General features: G+C 54.6%; 6 protein-coding genes across 6 annotated transcripts; 2 read left to right on the plus strand and 4 right to left on the minus strand.

The window, feature by feature from the left end:
* Positions 1–1,398: 1,398 nt before the first annotated feature.
* Positions 1,399–7,733, minus strand: N0V96_008568 (uncharacterized protein; the record flags this gene model as incomplete). The annotated part of the gene is made up of 2 exons (XM_053197853.2): positions 1,399–1,875; positions 1,944–7,733. 2 exons carry the CDS (start codon positions 7,731–7,733, stop codon positions 1,399–1,401), a joined length of 6,267 nt encoding a protein of 2,088 aa, XP_053044641.1.
* A 582-nt stretch (positions 7,734–8,315) lies between these two features.
* On the plus strand, positions 8,316–9,380 carry N0V96_008569 (uncharacterized protein; the record flags this gene model as incomplete). The annotated part of the gene is made up of 3 exons (XM_065758375.1): positions 8,316–8,577; positions 8,637–8,693; positions 8,764–9,380. The coding sequence occupies 3 exons, from the start codon at positions 8,316–8,318 to the stop codon at positions 9,378–9,380; spliced, it is 936 nt and encodes a 311-aa protein (XP_065613130.1).
* Positions 9,381–9,758: 378 nt separating this feature from the next.
* On the minus strand, positions 9,759–10,131 carry N0V96_008570 (uncharacterized protein; the record flags this gene model as incomplete). The annotated part of the gene is made up of 2 exons (XM_053197855.1): positions 9,759–10,010; positions 10,102–10,131. The coding sequence occupies 2 exons, from the start codon at positions 10,129–10,131 to the stop codon at positions 9,759–9,761; spliced, it is 282 nt and encodes a 93-aa protein (XP_053044643.1).
* A 641-nt stretch (positions 10,132–10,772) lies between these two features.
* On the minus strand, positions 10,773–12,737 carry N0V96_008571 (uncharacterized protein; the record flags this gene model as incomplete). Its single annotated transcript, XM_053197856.2, has 1 exon — positions 10,773–12,737. One exon carries the CDS (start codon positions 12,735–12,737, stop codon positions 10,773–10,775), a length of 1,965 nt encoding a protein of 654 aa, XP_053044644.2.
* A 4,799-nt stretch (positions 12,738–17,536) lies between these two features.
* On the minus strand, positions 17,537–20,891 carry N0V96_008572 (uncharacterized protein; the record flags this gene model as incomplete). Its single annotated transcript, XM_065758376.1, has 6 exons — positions 17,537–17,902; positions 17,959–18,280; positions 18,484–18,671; positions 18,729–19,125; positions 19,185–20,014; positions 20,061–20,891. The coding sequence occupies 6 exons, from the start codon at positions 20,889–20,891 to the stop codon at positions 17,537–17,539; spliced, it is 2,934 nt and encodes a 977-aa protein (XP_065613131.1).
* A 1,702-nt stretch (positions 20,892–22,593) lies between these two features.
* On the plus strand, positions 22,594–23,492 carry N0V96_008573 (uncharacterized protein; the record flags this gene model as incomplete). Its single annotated transcript, XM_053197858.1, has 2 exons — positions 22,594–23,131; positions 23,200–23,492. 2 exons carry the CDS (start codon positions 22,594–22,596, stop codon positions 23,490–23,492), a joined length of 831 nt encoding a protein of 276 aa, XP_053044646.1.
* Positions 23,493–23,655: the final 163 nt, after the last annotated feature.

The following is a 23,655-nucleotide window of genomic DNA, read 5'->3' on the forward strand; positions in this document are numbered from 1 at the left end:
CCTCGTTTCAACCAAGCCTAATCCTGGGGATGCTGTAGCAAACATCCAGAGCATATACCCATTTCGTTTACTCCAGGAGACTGGGGAAGTCCATGGGCAGGCAGATGAGGGGTGGCCCAGATTCAGGCGCGCGAATACAGAGGAGCAGAATCATTTACGTCGAACATACCCTTCGAAACAAGTTCCTCAATTCCAGATTCTCAGTCACTGCTGCTAACTTCCTGTCCACCTGCTTCTCCCTCACCGCTCACCCACCCATTTGGAGACGTAGCAAAGAATTCATGAGTTCCCGGTCTCATACCGATGGAATCGGTGGCATGGAACGGCTTGGAGGGGGGTGGGTGAGCGGAACGCGGTTACCTACCTGCATATACACTGGTGCAAAAGCCCACCTTTACTGTGCGGTAACACGGATTACCTTGCCCCTTCTGCCTACCTCCTGCTTCCTGTCTATCTAGGTATCTCATGTGAGGGTACTCTGCACGAAAACGGTGGCTTTCACGGGACCTGTCTCTAAAAGGAGAGCAATGATTAACGGGTTTTCCTTTGGGGTTCCCAGAAAACGAAGACGAGGAATTAGATATGCGAATGAGCCGCCAGCTCTGTCATAAGCCAGCTACCAGAGAGAATGCAGGTTTCGGCCGAAGCATGGTGCTTTTTTAACAAGAAAGCCACACTTTCTTGATCCTTGATTCTGGACCCCTTCTCTGGTTTCACACTCCGTAAGATAGGAGACGCCGTGTAATGTGACGTGATGTCTGTCCTTCCTGCACGTAAACCACCACCACCACCACCACCACCACCCTCTTCTTCAAAGGCAAAACGCAATACCAACCAGCTCGTTGGAGAAAACCCCAGGCCGGATAAGAATTATCAAGTCCCCTTGGCATCTTTCCACGCCGGACGAAAAGGACGGCAACCGACAGCATACTTTCTTTTCCAAACCCATGGGCCATGCGAGATCCGAGTTAACGGAATACATTTTTTTTATCCCTAGCCCCCCTGCCCTCTCCGGCAAGCGACACTTTCCATCCAATACTCCGTAGTTCTGACACATCGCAACGAATGAGAAATCAGCAATCCCTTAGGGGAAGGGGACGGAAAACACAAAGTTCAGCTCATGGGCTTTGCCGGCATGGATTCTTGCTCTTTTGTAACATCTACTTTTGAAAACTCGCTTCTTCTTTTTTACCCTGTGGGCTTCCTGCAGGGAAATGTACCCGGCAGCAAGTCGCATCTGTCTAATGCCATCTTCCACCCCAATGCTACCACCCCTCCAACGCCGCATTACATCCAGTGTTCCTCCTCTTACTACGTATACCTCTTCCACTTTTCTTCGTCTCGAACCCATGGATGGGGGTAAAAGGGAAATAGCAACCATACAAACTTGATCACACATCACCCTCCAAAGTCCATCTTCAACGCGATGCTCGGCTGGCCCGTCGCCCCGCTCGCGGCCTGTTCCGTAGGCCCCTGCTGCCGTCCCCACCGGATGACCTCCTCCAGGAAGGCCTTTTGCCCATCGCTCATGCTCGCCACCACGGTGCGGAACGCGTTCTGGTCAATGGCTGCCAGCTCCAGCAGCCGTGCCGACGTGTCCCTGTAGCAGTCTTCGCCTTCCGAGGAGGCACGCGCGAGACAAGTCGGCAGGACAAGCGCCATGGCGACGGGGACGCGGTCCCGGGGTACCACGCCGACATACTGGCTCAGCGAGTGCGCAATCATGGAGCGGGCGTTCTCCGGGTCCTCTGGCGCCGTGTTGGTCACGAATGCGACGAGACGCGGGAGGAGGTAGCGTGCAATGGTATGGTCTGCCGGTGTAGGGTTGCCCTGCAAAAGCAGCGACCTGATGCAGTTGGCAGCGATCTTAGCCGTCTGTATTTTAATCTACGTGTTAGTCACATATCTCGATGCAGCGAAGGGATCTCCAGGTGACTACATACCATGCGATCCGTCAGGCAATCAACCACCTCATCGAGGTATCTTGCCACAAGAGCATCGTTCGCCGCCAGGTGGTTCGTGCCGCCCGTAAACAGGATGGTGCTCGCGAGCAAACAGTTCTTGACACAGGTGAGGGATGTAGGCACCTCTCGCTTCTGCGCGTTAAGGTAAATCGAAAGGAATCGGCGTAGGCAACCCTGCAGCTGTACATCCGTAGGTGATGGGCCGCTGCCATCTTCGCCGCTGCTCGCCCTGCGGGATTTCGTCATGCTCGCAACGAAGCGCTTGAGGGTGGGTAGGGACTGCGGAACGATGACTTCCTGACATCCGGGGGTCGCAAGGATGGTGGCCAGGATGTGAATGATGCAGGCGTGAAGATCGGTCTTGATGATAGAGGGGAAGACCTCGGCAGCGTCAACGAGCGCATTGAGGGATGAGCGAATGAGAAGCACGGCTTCCTCAGTCATCTGGTGGCGGCCTGGCTGGTTTGCCTCTGTGAGGTTGGGAAGCAACCCGGCGAGGACCAGAACGATAATGCGTGTGAGCTCGAAAAGCTGGTCAATATCGTCTGATAGATCACCGTCATCGCCAGAGTCCTTCTTGCGTGCCGAAGGATGAGAGACACAGAGTGCCCTCGCGATCTCTACAATAACGCCTTGCACGTCAAGTCCTTCTGTCAAGACCAGTCTATCAAGCAGATCCATAGTCTCCGAGAAGATTGCCTCTCTGTAAATCGCATGACCGGATACACTCGGGTGGAGGATCTTCTTGAGGGCCTGCAGAATAGCCAGGTTCTGCTCTTGGGTGGCCAACGAGTCACTCTGACCAGGGCGCGTAGCTAGAGCCTCGAATGCGATTCCGAATAGGACGAAGAAGAACGCGACAGGCTCGTCGCGGTAGTTGATGTCAGGTCCCTTGGTGTGACCATTCGTGCTAAGCCCCTCAGACTCTTTTCCATCGAGAGCATCAAACACAAACTCGCTATCTTGTTCGATCAAGCTCGCAATAGCGTCGACAAGCTTGAGCCAGGATTCTTGGTAGAATTTGAGCAGCGTCTCTCTGTTCAGGGCCGCATAGATAGTATCGAGACTGCCCGACAATGAAGGGGGCCCCAGCGTCATTGAAATGTCAGGCTCGAAGCGCAAACGGGCAAACTCTCGCAGCGACTCCAGCCACAGCGGCGTCAATGTTCCAATATGAGGCTTCAGCACGTCCAGCAAGTACTTCTGCTCCGAGCTGGCTACCTGTAGCTCTGCCCAGGCCGAGAAGACGGACATCTTGACCATGACCTGCGCATTGGAGCTGAGACCCTTCAGCTCGCCAATACCAGCATTCTCGTTCTCCTTGGAGAAATTCTCCAAAGCAGAAACTAGAGTCTTGAGGATACGACCCATTCTGTCAACATCCGTAACGATACCTGTGGCGATGAAGCCGGCACAAACATTGACGGCTTCAGACGCTAGCTCAGGAGACGAGTCCACGGCGAAGGCGGGCGTGAGCGCGGAACTGATTTGGGCCTGGTACTGCTCGAGAAGCATGGCCTCATCAAAGTCAGGGTCAGGTGTCCTTCCAAACATCTTGAGGACTGCTCCGATGATCTTGAGACCCCATACGCGTAGCTCCAGGACACTAGACGTGGACGCGGAGAAGGCCATGCGGACGACATCACCAATCCTGTTCTGTAGCGCCACCTGCGCAGCGGACTCGCCGTTCGTCATCACGTCCTTCGCAATGAGGACAAACATGTCGTTGATGCAGCTGATGGCGAACGTCGTAACTTGCCATCGGAGAGGTTCGACTTCAGCACCAGCCTTATTGTCTTGGTCATCCTTGGCGGTGCCTGCAAAGCCAGCCACTTCTTCGTCTTGTAGATCGGGTAATCCGCCCGTCTTCTTGGTCCCGACGTCAGACTCTTCCTTGGCCTTGGACCTAGTCATCTTGAGCACCGTCTGGAATCTTTGAAGCCAGAGGCCGGTATCAGTCAGACAGGTCTGTCGCATCCAGTTTCTCAGGATGTTCCTGATACCATCATGTGTCGGTGCGGTATCGAGAACTAGCCATAGATGATCTTCAAAGCCTTTCTCGGCAGCGTTAATCACATCATTGGGGTTTCTCTTCATGATGTTGTACAGGCCATCGACGGCAACGTCGCGCAAGATCGGGTACTCTGATCTGAGATACTTCTGAAGTAACTTGACATAGTCCTCAAAGTGCATGTAGCCTGGCGCGTATAGTGAGAGATGCTCGAAACAACTCAGAGTGGCACGCTGCACTAGCAAGTCATCCTCCTCCTGAAGTTGGTTGACCAGGTTAAGAATGAGCTCTCTCGATTTGGTCGAGTCTTGCAGATCAGGACCCAGGACGTTGATGAGAGAGTCTACGCATCGTGTGATGGCGGCAGGGGTGGAGAGTTCCATCTCGAGGTTCATCGTAATAGCAGACGAAATTTCCGGGTGGTGCGTATCAGAGACGTAGAGTTGCGCCAGCATTCCGAGCGTGCTAGGCACGTATCCAGCAAAGCTCAATCCAGCCGCATCTGATGCCAGTGCGAGCGCCTCCAAAGCCCAGAAATGAACGGTGGGATGAGGATCGTTGCAGAGAGACATGAGAATACCGAGAATAGTCTTCAAATGGTAGCCCGCCGCCATGCCACCCACCTTGGTTTGAATGGATCCGAGTGCCATGGCACAGCCAGCTCGAGCACTGGGCTCTCGGTTACTGACGATGGTGTCGACAAGGTACTTGATTTCGTGGTTGGTGAAGGCATTACCACAGGCATTGCAAAGCCTAGCAACCGCAGCATACCCAACGCTCCGGACATACTGGTCTCCGTCAATAACAAAATCCCGCAGCATATCCTGGAGGAGTCTCTCCACGGCCAGATTGGTGACGTTTCCAGGCGACGATTGAGTCTCCTTCACAGCCACACGCAACGTCGACAAGATGGCAACAGAGACATTGACATTCATAGCCGCCTTCCTCCCGGGGTCTCTCAGAAGGGGACCGGCCGACATGAAGGTTCTAACCTGCTCAAGAACACTCTCTTGTACTTTGGGGGGCGTGAGCGGGAATACGAACGCGAATAGCTGAATAGCCATGTTGATGACCTCCGTGGCTGGTGGGTCTGGATTTGTCGCCTCCGAGGCGGTGTCGCCGACGTATAGAAGAGATGCGTCATGTTCTAAAGTGCCGCAAACTGGCGACAACAATAATCTGTCGATGGCCTCTTCTGGAGTATCCTGTTCCAGGGGCGTCCCCTCTATTGAGTTGTCCTGCTGGCCAGGCAGGCCCTTGATTTTAAACCCGGAAATGAGACCTGTGATACCGAACCCAGTGTTGTCGCCGACGTCCCAAACAGTCTCGAACGTGGCGGCGGCATTGGCAATTGATGCACTAAGAGAGTTGACCGAGTAGTTTTCCGGGTCCGCAAAGAGCGATATCGCGATTGTGAGGAGGTTGGATTGCAGGAGGGCCTCGCTGCCACCGGCCGGGCTGAGGTTGACCAACTTGATGTAGCATTGCAGAACTCGACGTTGCACCATCATATCGAGGTCGTGAAGCTGCAATGCCGGTGTCAGCCTCTGCGCTACGTCGTCGGTGGTCTTTCTCGCAGGCAGCGTTCGCAAGAATGCGGAAGTGTTTTGGAGCATCGTTGCTATGCGCTTGGAGACATCGACTGTCAACAAGCGATTGTTGAACTGCAGGAACGAAAGGATAGATCCCAGAGCGCACTCTCTGACGTGGGTCAAGAAGGAGGCCTCTAAGAAACTCCGGTGCGCAGTGTTGTCTTTTGACAAGGGTTTCGGAAGCGCATTCTTCCACAGAAGAAGTAACTGAGAAAGGTGAATCTTGACAAAGTTCGGTCCGAGCGACATCAAGCCACCGATGAGAATCCAGGCGACCTGGATTTGAGTACTCGAGACCCTCAACTCAGACTGCCCGCTCGACTTCAGCAAGTTGGTGGCCATGGTCAGGACACGGCTGTTGATGTCAACGGAACCATGCAGAGGTCGCGCGGGGCTGGCACTCAGTGTTGCCGCCAAACCGTGGGCAAATCCTACACATCGTCGAGGAGAGTTTCGGCCACTCGTCAACAGAGCTAGCTCTCTGCTCAAGCTATTCATGCAAACCGACAAGCAGGGCAGGAGCTGCTGTGGGCAAGCCAGGACAAAAGCCTTCATACACGCCGAAGCATGCACCTGCACTGAGTAGCTGGGGTGCTGGAGAACCTGTAAGAGACCGTCGCGGCAAGACTCGGCAAAGTTGTTGGCAGCAGATCCCAAGTTGTTGATGAGCGCCGCCACAGCGCCAAGGGCTGCGATGAGAGTATGCTTTGACGGCTCGGGCCGCTCCGTCAGGGCTTGGGGGTAGTTCTTCAGAATGTCATTGATAATCGACTTGGCCGCCGCAGTCTGACCAGACTCGCCCAGGATCTTCTTTCCAATGATGTCCTGGAGGATTGTATCCACAATGCGCCTCGAAATGAGAAGACGGTAGCGGTTGTTGAGAATATTGGGCGCTCCCAAGATATCAATCGTCAAGCTCTCGAGGATCCTGAGATAGTTCGCCTCCACTGTCTTCTCACCAAGTTTTCTGAGCACCTTGCCGTAGCAGACGCCAATCGCGGCTCTCGTCCTGTTGGACGTCGGCATCTTGGCATACTGGGTCGACAATATCTTGGACATCTCCGCCAGGGATAGCGCAAGGTCCTGCGTCCTCTTTCCACCGGGGGCAGGACTACCAGGCCGTGACGTCGGCAGATCGTCCTCGTCCGCAACGATGCTGGCTGCCGTACCCGTGCGCTTGAGAGGCTTCTTGGAAAACCTCTTTGAGGCTTTTGATGTCATGGGAGCGCCTTCCGCCACTCCGGTCTCTGAGTACCCGCGCACCATGGCCTCGGCCAGCGCTTCCGCGGCGGCGTGCCTCACTTGCGACGACGAGGAATCAGTGACCTTCCAGATGGCAGCCTGCAGTTTCTCAAAGTCGCTAGAGTTCTCAAAGTACGGAGTATGCCGAACCAGGGCTCTTAGGCAGCGGCACGCCGAAACGATGACGAGCGAGCCCTTGTCGCTAGTGCCGTAGCTGCGCGACTGCTTAAAGATATCCCTGGCGACATTCTCATCCACGCTTCCCTCCACCATTTTCACAATCTTAGCCAGGGACACAAAGACCGCAGCACGGAGGCCAGCATTGTTGGACGATGACTTGAGCAGCTTGATGAGCGTGGCGCAGGCCAACTGGTGAAGGCCGATGGCGCTGTCGCCGGCGGATACATAGACGTCTCCCAGGCACGCGACAGCAGCGTGCTTTGTGCGCGGGCCGGCATCGGCCTTGGACTTGGCGCCCGAGATGATACCAATTAGATCGTTAATTGTCTCAAAGAGAAGCTTCCTGTCGCCATGGCCAAAGATGTGGGCGAGGCACTTTCCCAGATTGTTTCTGACGACTCGGCTCGGCTGCGGCGAGGGGAGGTTGATGATCTGGAAGATCTCCTTCTTGAGGTAGAACTGCTGGGCCGTGCAGTCATCGGCGGGGAGGCTGAGGACGTGCTTGGAGAGGGTCGAGACAAAGGTCAAGAGAAAGAGCTCCTGTTGTTCGGCGGGGAGGGACTGCAGCTTCGGAACGTCGAGCTCGGGGGTCGATGTCGCTGACGAGTCGGCCGCAGTAGCTGTCGTTGCGGCCGGGGGCGGTTGTGGTGGTGGTGGTCCCGATGCAGCTGTCGATGGCCTGGGCGAGGCAGCTGCTTGCGCGTGGTCCCCGTTGGAGCCATTGGGGGCTCCTGTCGACGACATTGGGAACGACGGGGAGGTTGTGTGTGAGGTTACGCCGTCGAGCGCACACACTTTGGGGGGGTTCTGGTGTTTTGTTCAATGGATGCTGTTATTCTCTTTTCGTCGGATGTGTTGTCGGAGGGTGGGATGGGATATTGGGGACAGGTTGAGGGACAGGACAGGCATGCGGTCAGGTACAAGATGGTCTAAGGTGAGCCCCATGGAATTAGGGGCGGCTACCCCCCGGCGGGTCTGTCCCAAGCTCTCCATAGGGGGGAACGTGAGCCATGACATATCACTTTGAGGCGCCAGCTGTGGCTCAGCCGTACCACCCCAAAGTGTCAATTGTGAATGGAAGTCAAGGGTCTGACGAATAAGCAGCCACACATCAGACGGACCGGATGGGCCCATATAAATTTCGAGGAAGCTCCGAGCTCCCACTCGCTCCCGCCCGTCTGTGTGGCAGAAAGTGTGTCCTGGCCAGAAACATGACATGAACCAGACGAGACATTAAAGCTCCAGACTTTGACCTCGAATCGGCTCCGGAGACCTGATAACCCACCGGCAAGATCGCCATATTAATACCTCCTTCCGTTATCAACCATGCGCCCGTTCGCCTCCGGCCCCGTCCGGACCATCGCATCGCGCATCGTCGCCGCCGTCTCTCAAACCGCCATCCCAAGACCTCTAGCTCCGCCCACCACAACTTTCTGCTGCCAATGCCTGCGTCCGCTCTCAACGACGCCCGCCGTATTGAGCGGGCACAACAAGTGGTCCAAGATCAAGCACAAGAAGGGCGCCGCCGACGCGCAAAAGAATAACATGCGCAGCCAGCACTCCAAGACGATTGCCCTCTACTCTAGGCGTGCGTCCCACGCCGCACTACCGGCCCTTGCATCGCAAAAGCTTACGATTCCCACGTAGTACACGGAACCGACAACAACCCCCAGCTCGTCACAGCAGTCGCAAATGCGAAGAAAGGTAACTCCTTTCACAAAAAAACAACCCGCATTCGTCCACGGAACATACAAATAGCTAACCTGTATCCAAGACGGCGTCCCCAAAGCCGTAATCGACTCCGCCATCGCACGAGGCCAAGGCCGCTCCGCCTCAGGCGCTTCCCTCGAATCCCTCACCCTCGAAGCCATACTCCCGCCCGGCGTCGCCCTCATCATCGAAGTCGAGACCGAGAGCAAGGCCCGCTCCCTCCAAGACCTCAAAGTCCTCGTCAAGAAACACAGGGGCGCCGCCAACGCCACCACTTTCTTCTTCACCCGCCTGGGCCGCGTCGTCTTCGCCGCAAAGGAAGGCGGTGCCCCCGTAAGCATCGACGACATCATGGACGACGCCATCGAGTGCGGCGCCGAGGACCTCGAGGCCGATGAGGAGGGCAACCTCGTCGTCTGGACGCAGCCCAACATGACCAACGCCGTCGTCAACGGCGTGGGCCCCAAGTTTGAGCTCGAGCTGCTCAGCTCCGAGATTATTTGGAACGCGAATGAGGATACAAAGGTAAAGATTGACGAGGGGCTCGAGGCCACGACGCTGGGCGAGCTTTTGGCCGCCCTACAGGAGTTCCCCGAGGTGCAGGCCGTGTACGGCAACCCCACGCGGGGCGACATCCCCGAGGAGCAGTGGTCCGGCATCGAAGAGAATCTCGATTCGTAGATGTTGAGACTGGATACACCCGACCCTTGGGTGTTGATGTACATTTGTTGTAGGATACCATATTTGTTGTGTACAACATGTAGAAGAAACACATAATACAAGCAGTGATAGAATCCTCAGAGGGGCGTTGTCGGGGGTGTAACCCGAGAATCCGAATCAACCCCCAGGAATGATATCCGTTCCGCCCAAAACTCCGCGTCAATCGCATGGCAAATTTCCCAAAGCCCAAGAACGTTCTTCTTTTAACCGCCCAAAACGCCCATATTGATACAGCGCAAATTCTTGATCCTCTCGATCTCTTCTCACATGTTGAGGAGTCCCGGCGTGAATCGAAATCAGAATGTGCTTCTCCTCCATCCAATTACTGGCTCCAGGCCCTCACGCCTGCTCCGCATTCGAAGGCGCGGGGTTCTGCGCAGCCTGCGCAGCCTCCCTCTCCCTCTTGATCTCGTCAAACGCCCGCTGCCTCTTGGCCAGACGAATGTACTCGCTCTTGATCTCGTCGCGGTCAAAGGGGATCTTGTGGGAGTGCTCGGCCTTGGGCCAGAACTCGGGCACCGCGAATCGGTTGTCGAGGTTCGTGCCAAAGTAGTACATGACGCCGATCGGAAACATGACATACATGCCAAACTGTCGTGGTGGCGCCATTGTCAGTCAAGAGGTCTCTAAAGGAGTTGTGCAGGACAGAATTCATGGGGGTTAAGAATTCAATAAATTTTACCTTGAAAACTTCGAGATTGAGGCCGCCCATTGTATTTGTTTTGCGTGGTGGTCGTGGTTGTGGTGGTTGTGCAATTGGGAGTCGATGACGATGGCAAAGTTGATTCGCGGGACAATGGTTGGGAGCTCTTCCATTTGGCCCCAGCTGCAGCACACCTGAGAATCATCTGCAGCGGGATTGGACGCGCCCGGGGATTGGGCGGGAGAGCCGGAGGCTCGGCGCAGGTTTTTCCACATACTCAGGTCCCGTCCGGGCTTTGGTGTGGGTCCCAAACAGGCCGATCTGACAGAGCCCGAGAGGAACATCAACGCCGTGACCTGAACGAGGGTCGAGACGACATCCAACCTTCACCAATCCATCAAACCAAGCAGTGCGAATAATTTCTCCTGTCTCTTTTCAACAGCTCGTGGGCATTGGTTTTGTTGTTTATAAACTACCATGATGCGGGTATGCCATGTACGAATGATGCCTGTGCCACCGGCCTAGACCTTCCAAACCATCCTGTCAAAGGCCTCGGCATGCCACATCCTCCTAGTTGCCCAGCCATAATGCATCTGAACGCCGAAGCATAGTCTATGTACAGACTTCCGGAACTCTACAATTGGCCCATACCCGTAACATATACATAAAACAGAGGAAAAGGGGGGGTAGGGCACTGTGACGAGTTACGCTCATTGAGGTCGCTGCGCTGCCGCCCGTCTCTGGCTCTGTGCTTCCTCCATCATCATTCGTTCCGTCAGGCTTCGAGGAGTTCCTGAGAACAATGCCTGCCCGACACTGGCACGGTAACTGCTGAGATCCCCGTCGTCAACACCGCTGCGTCCGTCCAGTCCTCCGATAAAGCTGCTGACATCGCCGAGCGAGGCTGCCTGTTGGTATACGTCGGGGTTTTTCACGACAGGCATGATAACAGGGCGGCCTCTGAAAGATCCAACCGAACCTGAAATGAGATGTGCCGGAATCGCTGGCTCGACTGGCTTCGGGATAGACACAGCAGGCGAGGTTGAATATAGGGTCTGGGTGACTGGCCCATTCGATGCAGCTTCTTCCTCTTCCTCTTCTTCTTCCTCCTCCTCCTCCTCCTCCTGTATCGGAGCTGGTCGAGCTCGGGGCTTTGGCGGCGCACTGAGTCCTTCGAAATGGAACAGATCATCGTCCTCGTCGTCGTCTGGCCCATTATTTTGTGTCACCAACTTATCCTCGTTGTGCGACCCTGAATTGTCTCGAGTAGGGCTGTAAGGCGCAGTCGCCGTTCTTGTTGGTGAGCGTGATAACGGTGAAAGAATTGCTTTCTTGTTGGCGAAGGATTTTGGCTTTGCCATGGCGAGGAAGCCGTCATCCGAAGAGCTGCCGTCACTGTCCTCGTCATCATTATCGTCCCTCCGGCTGACTCTCTCTGGTGAAGCAGGACGCAATGGTTCTGGGGCTCGTTTGCGCTCCACCAATGTGGTTTTTGGTGGTGATTGAGGTTTCGGGAGAGTTCCAATATTGTCGCTCGGTTGCAATGACGTTTCTGAATCCGATGTTGCCATACTACCATTTTCCTTATCCTGGGCTTCGGCATTTACAACAGTCCAAACTGTGTTAGCATCCAAAGGAGCTCGAGAAAGAGCGCGAAGTGCTTGTGAAGAAGAGACTTTCTTTGGCGGCGGGCCGCTGTCGTCCTCGTCTGGGCCCAGCAAGGATTCGACACTCATTGACTCATCTTCTGATGGAGGGGGTGATCTCGCATTGGCAAGGGTGTGCGACTGTACGAGGGACGGCTCCGATGACTGGGGCGAGGCTGTAGGCAGCACCTCTCCTCCTTCAAACTCGAAGCGGACTCGCCTAGGGCTGGCGGGTGGCTTGATTCCACTCGAGCTTCTTCGCAAGGCGCTACGGCGCACCTTGGACTCGCTCTGCTCCGAAGCTCCAGAAGACGTCGTGTCATCAGTCGCCCGGCGTTCGTGGTTCGGCCTCTCGGGCGTCTGGGTCGCGGCAACCGACACCTGGATCGCAGGCTGCTCCCGAGTCTGACTGGACTTGCGACGACCCATGTCGTCTTGCGTCGTAGCAGCAGAGTTTGAAGCTGGCGGGAGGGTTGGTGACTGATTTACTGCTGGAGCTGGAGTCTCGTGTGAGCTATCCAGCAGGGGCAGATAGCTTGGGGTGAAGAGACCGTGGAAACCCCTATCCCTTTCCCGGTCATAAACGCTGTCGGGAGAGGTTAAAGCAGCAGTGCCGGCATGGGGAAGGACGGATGGGGGCGTGGCCTTGGACGTGGACGTGGATGTAGAGGTGGACGACGGCGGAGGTTCGCGGGGGTTGCCGGGGTTGCTGTGGCCTTCGGTGAGGCTTTCGGTGTCTTTGGTAGACGGTGGCGGCGGCGGTGAGTCAGGCAGGTCAGTATCTTGCAGGGGAGTTGTGAGACTCTGGCCGAGGGCAGGGCGCAGAACTGAGTAGTTGTCAAAGGAAGCGGCAACTTGACGAGAAACCTCGGCTTTGGTGTGTTGTGGGATGTTTTGGAGCAGTTGGTGGGAGTATCTATGGAACTCGAGGGCCATGTCTTGGCGGTAGGCTGCAACCTTGTGGTCGAGGTCGGCTAGCTTCTGATGCAGGTCTCCGATGAGCCTCGTCGCATCGTCCATGTCGACCATGTCGCTCAAGGCCGGCAGAGGCAGAGGCAGAGGCAGCGACTGCAAGGCGGAGAGTGCCAGTGACAGCGGTAGCGGTAGCGGTAACTAGGGGATAGACCGATACCTAGACGGACGAGGGTCAGGAATCGGGGCGTGGAGGTGGGCCAATGGGTTCCTGGGCGTGGGCATGACGCAAGGCGTCTGGGTCGAGGTTGCGGCGAAATGGTCGGCGGCGTCCAATGTTTGTTCGGGATGGGCGATTTACGGTTGCGTCCAGACCACAGGCATAGAGGCACAGGCGCACAGGCGCAAAGGGTGTTGACAGAGACAGACTGGGGTGGGCGGCGGCGGGAGGAGAGAAAGAGGTTCAGGTTGCAGATGAACGCGTTTGGGGAATGTTTCTCTGTGTGCGAATGTGTGTGTGTGCGAATGTGTGTGTGTGTGTGTGTGTGTGTGTGTGTGTGTGTGCGTGTGTCTCTCTTCCCCGCGGAGAGAGATGATCAATGGGAAAGTCGGGGCCCGGGGAGGGGTGTGTGGATTGGATTGTGGTCTCGAATCAGGCCAGAATCTGAGGTAAATAGAAAAGATTAGATAAAAAGCTGCCAGGAGCGGATGAGACAACAATCTGGACTGGGCAAGTTGGACAGGTCAATCCAAGCGAGACCCCAAGGTAAGACCAGACTGGAGAAACAGGTGCCTTGTCTGCGGGAGTTTGTGCAGAAAGACACGAGAGATGAATTGTGCGTGGGGAGTCAAGCGCGTGGTGGGTGCGGGTGCGTTGTGTATGTGTGTGTGTGTGTGTGTGTGTGGTCGAGTCCCAAGTGGCCGATGTGCAAATGTGCAAATCCAATGTGCGATGGATGTGGGTTAATTCTTTTGGGCGGTGCAGGAGCAGGACCCGGGAGTGCCAATCTGCAAGTATCTCTGCTGTGGTTGTGGCGGGAATATGTACTTGAGAGGCCTAGAACACCCTTAAAGATGGTGTCCCCGATCCCCGCTGTCTGGATTTTGGGTCGGGTCGGATGCGTGGTTCACCATCGAAAAAACAGACGTGGGACTGGCCCTTTGGGAGGTTCCGCCCCTCTGTCCCCCCGTCTCTCTGCAATGGAAAGCCAAATGGAATCTTTTTTGAGTGGGAGCGCGCGGGCTTCCGATTCTTGGAATCTCGGGGGTAGGCGGCAGGTACGTACCGGCATTGCCAAGCAGACAGGGGTGATTAAGGCAGGTAGCCCCCTTCCCCTTCCCCTTCCCCTTGCCCTTCCACGCCTACCACGTCCCTTCCAACCTAAGTCACTCCCGTCTAAATTGGAAAGAGTCAAGCCTTGCAGTTGCTCTTGTCTCTGTCTCTTGAGACTCTGGGAGTCCAGGGCTTAAAACAGAACAGAAGAAACCCCCTCAGAGGGCTGGCTGTCCGCCGGGGGTTGCTTCTTTCGCGGTGCTTTCGGTGAGGTGGGCGCGAATCCTAGACCATTCCGCCTTCCAATTACAGGGTGTGATTGCCAGGCTCACATTTTTCGACATGCCATCTCACGAGTCGCATGGGGGTCACCGGCAAGGGTACTTGGGCATCCTCCATCTATGTACTCCGTACATATGTACAGCACTGACAGCCGTCATCAACATTGAGAACAAAAGCATCAGCATCAGCAACAACTACTACTACTACTACCTTACATACCACCGCCTTGCCCACCACGCCTCAGTCATGGCATACGCCCGGTAATCAAGGTGCCGATGGTCTGCGCCTGCTCCCATATTATGCAATACTAACTATCCCACGCATCGTTTGACCCTCGACGTTGGACGTTGGACGTTGGACGCCCCATGTCATTCGGGTATCAACGGCGCTCTCCTCACCGAACCACACATCGAATTGCTTCTTGAAGACAGGCACGTGGCCACTCTCCCCCAGAACATGTCTAATTTGCTCATTGCTTTTTCTCTTTTCTCTTCTCGAACCATACAACTTGGGAATCGGAACCCGGCAGCTGCAGGCGCTTTGTAGGTAGGTACCTTACCGTGCTTACTTAAGTGGTAGCCCGTAACTGACCTGACCTGACCTGACCTGAGAGTCTGAAAATCTGAACGGCCGAATGTCTGGCCTGGACCGACTCCATCAAATTACATCCATCGTCGGCCACCCCGTCCCTTCTCGCTACATTCGACCCTAGCACTCACATGCATATTGCATATCGAAATCTCTGCATGTGCTTTTCCATCGCTCAGTCATGCCATGAACCGCGTCGTTCACTATCACTCCTCACTAACCCGACAGACTTGTGTTCTGGCTACGAGAAAATCGCATTAGGTTCCTAGTGGTTCAAGCCTCCCAAAAAACGCCGATCCCCATTCAACATCAGACTTGGACTGCTCCCTGCTCCCTGCTCCACAATGGTACTGCGCTGAGAATGACATTGGCACCCTGACCCGACAATCCATCAAGAGGGCCAAAAACTCAACTCAACCCCCAGCCTGGCAGCCACTGTTGCAACGATTGCTGCAACCCTCGAGCTAACAAACGATCTCGGCACCCGGCAACGCCCATTCCACTATACACTCACGAATCCGCAATCAATCAAAGCCTTTCCTGGTTTGAGGCCATGGGTGGGCATGATGGGCGGTTACGAACTGCGGGTCGTTCCATGACACTTACACGCGCTTACAGGTCACCCTCTCGAGACGGCCGCTCACAAACACAAATCGCAACTTACCAAACTGCTCCAGCCCACCTATCATGCAGCACCTCCGAGAACGACATTGATTTGGCTCTAGCTTTCGCTGATAACGCGGGGTCTGTTTTGGATGAAGTTATGTTTGACTTATCTTGCCTATTCTTCAGACGAGAAGCCGCGCAACACCCCTCCAACACAAAGACGAGCAACGTCCATTGGCAGGCTTTACCGTTGTACAACTCGAAAAGCGAGTGGGCACCTCGACGTCAAAGGTCATTGACAAAGAAAGGGCCCCACGACGGGACAAGGTCGCCAGCATGGATGGGGGTGGGAAACTGGAAAGCATAGAATTTGACTTTCCGACATACTTTCCTAGACGCCTCCGCCGGTAGATAAGGTGGCATTCTTGGGCGACGGGGTGTTGCGTCGTGCCGCCCTGCTCAGGTTCGTTGGCGAGCAAGTGGTGCCAAGTGGTTGCCTCGGGCAAGGGAACCTCCCACGTCGAGACTCGAATACTCCCCGTGGCCCCCCTCCCTTCCTCCCCACCCCGCCGGACGTTGGCCTTCTTTCCCTGACCGAGTCCGGCTCTTGGGGTGTCACGCGGCCGTCACCCCCGCGGCGCATGACTGGCCGCCCCTCTCACCGGTCCCGGAACCCCGTGACTCGTCCTCCACGGGGACATCGGGCTCCACGACTGTCACGGGATCCCCAAAGCTGAAAAAACAGACTTTGAGGTTTTTTCCCTTGCCTTGCTTTTCGGACTTATTGATGACTCGCATTTCTCAACAGCGGTCCCACTTCATTCCCACCCCTGCCTGGACCTCGTTCCCAATTTATTTTACGCAGGTGGTGATGCAATGCTTTCTCGCTTACACGGCGTTGTATCATTGTATGCGCTTTCGCTGCTCGCATTGCGCATTTACGCAGTACCTCAAGGTAGGGGGCGCAGGGGATGGGGGGAAAAGACCATGGCCTTGATCACACCGAGAAATGCCCAGTTGATATGCGAGTGCAACGTCTCAGTGGCGGGTGCTTATGGCGGTGTATCTATAAGAGAGAAAGAGTTGAAACACCAATGGGAGAGAGCCCGCGCCACACAACGAGACAAAACCCTCCAATTGCCGGGTGTGAGCAGTCATGTTTCCTCCCTTGGCCAGGCCCGTTCTGCTCTGCTCTGCTCGCACGTCACCTTATCAACGTCTGTATGCCGCCTCCCTACCCGCCTTGGTACTGCAGAATAAAAAGGTCCCGTCGGGGAGGGGTGTTCTAGAACGGAGAGTTTCCTAGGCGGGCACGCCGCTCTCCCGCTGTCAACCGCTGCACGGTGCGGTCATACCTGACCTGACTTGGACCTTTACGAGCCTTTCCGCGAGCTGCCGTGTTACGTACCCGCAGCCGCCGCCGTGTGTCTAAACGGCTTGCCTGCAAGGGTTATCCGGGGACACGGCCTCTTCGGCCGCCGGGCGCTCGGAGCCGACCGAGTTGGGTATCTTTGGTGCTCTGTCATAATGATTTGTTTCCATTTATTTGCTTTTGTTAATGGTGTACTCAAAAAGTGAGGAGGCATGAAGCGGTTGAATGAATCGAAAGCCTTCCCCATGAGGTTTGCTCCGGCTGCCGAGGCTGGTGGTATATGGCCACCTTGCAGTTATTTGAAGACAGCAAGGTGACTAGCTACGCACACTTCGCCAGCTGCAACTAGGTACGTTCGGACAGGAGATTATATCTTGATGATACCTCGATCACTACCGTTGTTGATGACAGCCATTTATTCACTGGAAAACGAAATTGAGACCAGGTTCAGAGTAGCTTGCGTGTAAGTGACCGCTACTCATCATCACAGTGTAGCCGTTCAGAGGCAACTGCCAACCTTCAGAGAGGTTGTCACTGCCGCTTAATCAATGTGCCTCCTCAACTCAGCGCAGTGTTTCCTTGTTCGTACATTCATTTCCTATCAGAATCCTATCTCAGTGCCTAACCAGGCGGTTACCCCATAGCCATTGGAAATCTTCATACCCAGACCTAGCGTGCTATGATGGAAGAGTAAGTTTCATCAAGCAACAAGTCCGAGTATCCATATCCCAAATTCCACAGGGGCCAAAGACAGATTCCAATATCACAATTCTCGCAAGACCCATAATCCAGTCATCAATAACCAATGTCCTCATCGGGTTGATACTCATCATCACTTCCGTCACCGCCCGGCTCAGTCTCGACTTCAGCAGTGGGAATGACGATCTCCTCCTCAATAAGAGTCAGGGCATCGATGAGCTCCCGGTAGAACTTGTTGAGAACGGGCTTCAGCATCTTCTGAACGCGCTTGTCTGACTCGGTCGCCACCGTTCCGATGAGGGTGGTGTAGTCCTGCTCGACGATAGCCAGAAGACCTTTGGCTTCGTCGCGGATCATCGTGTCCAGACGCTTCACGATCAGCTGCGCCGCGTCAGAAGTCTTGTCGGCAGCCTTCTTGAACATGGTCACTCGCTGGGTCTTAATGTGATTCTCCATGTAGTCCTTGATGACAAAGAAGCAGCCGGCGCCTATAAGTCTCATTAGCTTTATGCTTTGACTCTCCGCGATCGTGATGCGGAAAAATTCTCATCTCTCTGCTGGGCGCAGTAGTCGTAGGCGTGGAGCATGGCATCAAGCACCACAGGAACGAAGCAGCGATTGGCATCCTTCTGGCTGTCGGCGACGAACAGCTTCTTCTTTTTCGTCGCGCCGTCAAGCTTATCGGCCAACCTGGTCACCTGCTTGGCGAAAATGCCTTGGACCAGGCCACTGTTCTCAAGAAGAAAACGGCGACTCTTCATCGTTCTATGGAACTCGTCAACCTGCGCCTTGAAAGCCACAGCGAAATCATCCAGAATCGCAGGCAGCTTGACGTTAAAGCTTGTGTGCCAACTGTGAGCCACGCGATTCTTGAGAGGCTTCAAAAGTTCTACGCCCATGATTAGCCGATGCCTTAGCATGATACATCACTGATCTATTTCACCTTCATTGAAATCGCGAGGGCCGGCAGCACCCTTGAATATGCCACTTTTACGGTGTTAGTTACTTGAGCACTGACAGGACGTCTGCTGTGGGCGACTTACCGGCGACGGCAAGTGGCTCGATAGGTGTGGAAGCGAAGGCCTCCAGCCTTGGGATCCGCGCCCCAGCTGTGGACAGTAGCAATCGCCTTTGCGGACGCGTTGCTGGCGCCTTGCGGCGCGCGCACCAATGTGCCTTGAACAGCCTTCTGACAAGCGCTCATGCATTCAGCCATGTCCTTCTTCAGGTCCTTTGAGAGAGACGTTAGATTTCGGCATAATGTCACATGCTCCAAATATCAACTTACCTTGTGCAAGTTCTTCAAGGTCGTCTTCAAAAATTGACATTCCTCCTTTCTCTCTGCTTCTGAGAGCTTGAGACTGGCCTCGTCACCGGCGAGAAAGAGATCTAGTCCTTGAAGCACACGGCCGATGTCGTTCAGATGGCTCTTGAAGTAGCAAGCTTGGATGTCGGCAGTCAGGGAAAGGGTGTGATTTCGAAGACCCGGGACCCCAGTGTCATCCAAGGAGTTAAATCCCAAGACACGAGCGTCCTTCTTCATCCGGCCCCTCAACTGCTGATATCCACGGCTACTGATGCAGAAGACGGCTAACTCTCTGCCGATCTGTTCGTAGTTGGTAGACTCCTGGATATTTGGTGATGCCTCACCACTCTGCTGCTCCGCGATAAGTTCATCATCCAGTCTGAAGATCACCATTAGTGAAATTATCCTCTAGCCATTGGGATGACTGAAGTTACTCACTCGCGAAGGCCAATGCCGAAGTCTTTCTGAATCTCTTCGCGAGAGTAGAGATTCCGGCCCTGGATACACACACGATACATGTTGACTTTGAGCTGAGTTCGCGAGGCCACCAGATCGTCGATGGTCTCTTTGAGCTGTTTGATCTGCTCAATAAACCGATGCTTCTGTTCGCGCATAGCCTTCTTGATCTCCTTGAGCTCGTTGACTTTTGCAAGTGCATCTTCGGCTGATACAGCTTCACGCTGATTGCAGGAATCATGCAGGTCCTTCGCAAGTTCATCTTCGTCATCACTTTCTTCTGTGTCGCTTGCCTCCACGTTCTCCTTGAGCTGTGTAGCCTCAGCCGACGAGTTTCTGGTCCGGCGTTTGCGCTTGCGAGGTGACTCGTAGGGCGTGAAAGCTCTCTGGCCATTCTTGGCCTGTAGGTGAACTACCTGCCAGGTATCGAGATCAGTGCCGATCGCCTTGTAGTGGGCATGGTGGCCTGTCTTCTGAGACTCCAATATCTTCAACTGCTTCTTCTTTGAGTTGATCTCAGGCTGCATAGTCTCATATCGCTCTTGCTGGTTTCGAATGATATCCTTTATGCCAAGAGTGTCGGCCGCTTCATCAAGGGCGATATCGTCCGCCTTCGTGCAGATGAAGGTGATACTAGAGTATGCACCATCGTACTTGAGCTGCTGCTTGAAGTTGGTGCCCATGAGAGTCTTTGCCGTCTTGTCGTCAACAGCACGATTGATCGGCGCGACTACCCACAGTCTAGTACACTCTTTGATGTACTTGGCCGCCACGGCGGCTCGGGTACTGTTCGAATCCCGTCCTCCGGGCTTCTATATGTCAGCGTAGCCAGGAGCAGAATGAATTGCAAGAACATACCAAATCCACTAGAACAACACCGGTGGATAGAATCTCTGACTTCAAGAAAACACGAACAACCCTGATCAGAGGCCAGAACGCCATCTTGCGTTCCTGAGGCCTGCCATTGGAGCCGCCGCTGTTCTCCTCCGAATCCACAAATGATTGGATCTTCGTGTAGAAATTATCGGGATCGCTGTCTACAACAACCATCTTTGCACCAATCACTTCTTTGATACTCGGGTAGCTGGCAAGCGCAGTGGGATGGCTCTGTTCGAACTCCTCATCATTAAGTTGAGGATAAACAGCGCGCAAAGTGGCGTATGCAGAACCAGCCTCACTATCAGGGTTGCGAATGTCTGTCGAGAGTAGTCTGCCCTCAGCGTCGAAGAGGTCTCTGTAGAGCTGGAAAAGCTCCTCCGTCCATTCCCCTTGGGTGATGAAGTCGATCTCTGCACGGTACTTCTGTGTCGGATCATCGGAGTTGTTCCACGAGATTTCGGTGATGACAGCCGTACAGGCCCGCATACAGTTGGTAGGGACAACTCTTTCCTCGTCCAGAACAGCACTGATTGCAGAGCTCTTTCCGGATCCAGTGTCACCCAGAACGCCAATGACGATGCGCGGCATGCCCGATTTCTTTTGGAGTTGGTCAATCATCTCACACCACCATTTGGTCCTCTTGAAATCGGACATGCCGCCCAAGGATGTCTTGAGGTTACCAAGTAGCTCGGTGGTCTTGGTAGTCGTCTCTCTGAGCTTGAGAGGCACTGTACCCGTCTTAGCACGGTCCAGCTTCGAATGAGCCACATCGCTCAGTGACAAGCCGCCATGGCCATCGTTTTCGTCCATTGCTGCTCCCCGGTTTGACAGCAGTGAGTATCTGAGGTGTGTGGTATGTCAGCGAGTGCTTCTTGGCTTAGATTTTAAATAAAAAAACAGGAGCTAGTTCAAATGAAAATAAGCGACAGAAGGGTGACTGGCAAGGATTTGAGGGCAGATGATTTGTATGAGAGAGAGGCGAGGGTAGTGTAGGGGCAAAAGCGAGGAAAATCAGTAATTTCGAGAAAATTCTCGAGAAAATAAGGGACGAAAGCTCTTCTTTTCGATCGCCATGGCTTGAAGAAATTATTTGATGACTTACCAAGCTGGGAACAAGTGAGCAGAATCGCCTTCCTCACGCGATTGGGAGATGTCAGAATTCCCGAGAATAGCGAAGCCGCTTTCGTATGAGCAAGAAGAGGTACAGTGATGAAGCCTGGAGACCAACCTGGCCCTCAAAACGCGGAGAATCGATTTTCTCAAGCCTGTTGTGCGATGCAGAGTAGGGTGTGGGAGGTGTGGAAGATGCAAGTTTTGGGGCGGGTAAGTCGGTGAGTGGGCGAAGTTAACAACAAAAAGGATGGAGGAAAGAGAGCATAGGCAGACGAGAAAATAAGTGAAGGTGCTCTGTTCTAAAGTAGGTGCCTTCCTTTAAATTTTGGGAGCAAAGAGCGGGTGCTTCTGCCTCCGCCTGTGAGAGAGGGAACCTATCCTGAGTTAGGTGCCTTTTGTCCGGCTGGTATACGTGGGTCGAGTACATGTAGCATGCTGGTGAGTGCTAGCGATCTTGCGAGCGAGGAGCAATTGATAGAAACGATATGATTAAGTCTTGATACTGTACCGATTCCGAATTTGTAGTTCTATTACAAGATATGATAGTGATCACAATGCTACCGGTAGACGTTTCAACGAGTTGCACACAGATCTGATAGGCAATGTGATCTCTCTCACCAAGACTCGAGTATGAACAATGAATTGTTAAATGCTGGTAATCGGATAACAAACAGTATGAAACACCTTAGTGGTACAGTAAAATGTCTACCACATTGGCTATCCCAGTGGACTGCAGTTGTTATGTTGTCATGGGGACTTCGTATGGCCGTCCCGATCCACGAGGAGAACAACAGCCACGGCTATAAACCTGCGCACCCTGAAAGGAATACACGGCTTCCTAATTAGCTTTCAAGGTTCAACAAGCTCAGCACCAGTTTTGGCAATGGCGATGGCGATGGCAAGACAACACAATGTGTTCTAAGTATGTGCAGCGGCTTTGCTTTTCATTTTCGCAGGGAAGTTTTCTAGATTTTGTTTAGCACAAGAGAGCAAGATACGCTAGTTGAACAAAATAAATCTATGAGATGTAAATTCAAAGAAGCAATAGTGGTGGGATCAGTGTACGCAGCAATCATGCTTCGCGATGTAAGGTACGGCAAGGTGTGTCGTTGGACTTGGGCCGCTCACCTCGGGGAAGCAGGTCCGGATGGTGGGGCCGGGGTATCAGGGGTTCAGCCCCCACCGCCTTCCCCATTCGCCAACCCGTGTCTCCTAGTCGAATCGTGGAAGCTCCAACACCTCCGTGCTTTAGCTCAGCTTCCCCAGCCCTGTCCAACGCGCCTTCTTTCCAAAGCCGAACCTGGTCATCAGCTGCAAACTTTCCTATAAGCATTTCCCGCCCACCGCGCGCATCCCACGAGAAACACCCGAGAAGACACAAATAGGGACGACAGCCACAATGTCGACAATCACAACCACGGCCCTGCAATCGGGCCACGCGCCCATCATCCCCCTCTCCTTCAACTCAAACCAACCAGACACGATCCGGCTCTACCCGCTCTCCAACTACACCTTCGGCGTCAAGGAGACCCAGCCCGAGGAGGACCCCTCCGTCATCGCCCGCCTCAAGCGCCTCGAGGAGCACTACACCCAGCACGGCATGCGCCGCACCTGCGAGGGCATCCTCGTCTGCCACGAGCACAACCACCCGCACATCCTCATGCTGCAAATCGCAAACGCCTTCTTCAAGCTCCCCGGAGACTACCTCCGCCCCGAGGACGACGAGGTCGAAGGGTTCAAGGCCCGCCTCGACGAGCGCCTCGCCCCCGTCGGCCGCATCGGCGAGGGCGAGGAGCCCGCCGACTGGCAGGTCGGCGATTGCCTGGCCCAGTGGTGGCGGCCCAACTTTGAGACCTTCATGTACCCCTTTGTCCCGGCGCATGTGACTCGGCCAAAGGAATGCAAGAAGCTTTACTTTATCCAGTTGCCCAAGAGCAGTACGTTTACGGAGACCCTTAACGACGATAACATCAAAACTTTTTTGCTAACCCGTGTCCCCCTACAGAGGTGCTCAGCGTCCCCAAGAACATGAAACTCCTCGCAGTCCCCCTGTTCGAGCTCTACGACAACACGGCGAGATACGGTCCCCAGCTCTCCGCGATTCCTCACCTCCTCAGCAGATACAACTTTGAGTTCGTCGATGAGAACGGCAACATCGTCGCTGCTACGCCCGGCGCGAGCGCACCGGAAGGATACGTCCCTAGAACAAAGGTGCTGGCGAGCGGCGACGATACGGACATGCAGGAGGCCAAGGGGGACGAAGAGGAGAACGGCGAGCAGCAACAGCAGCAGCAGTAAGAGTTGCGAGTCGCGTGAAGCGCGGACGCAGAAAGGGGGAAGGGCTTCTCACGAAAAGGGATCAGGGGCGAGGCGTTTTGGCGTAGGTCACAAAAGTGCCATAGGTAGACCGGTGGGACTGTACAATAGGTTTGACGCGATATTTGCATCGATCGACACCACA

Source organism: Colletotrichum fioriniae (genome assembly GCF_027942845.1).
Source record: "Colletotrichum fioriniae strain IMI 355084 chromosome Unknown scaffold_10, whole genome shotgun sequence".
Lineage (NCBI taxonomy): Eukaryota > Fungi > Ascomycota > Sordariomycetes > Glomerellales > Glomerellaceae > Colletotrichum > Colletotrichum fioriniae.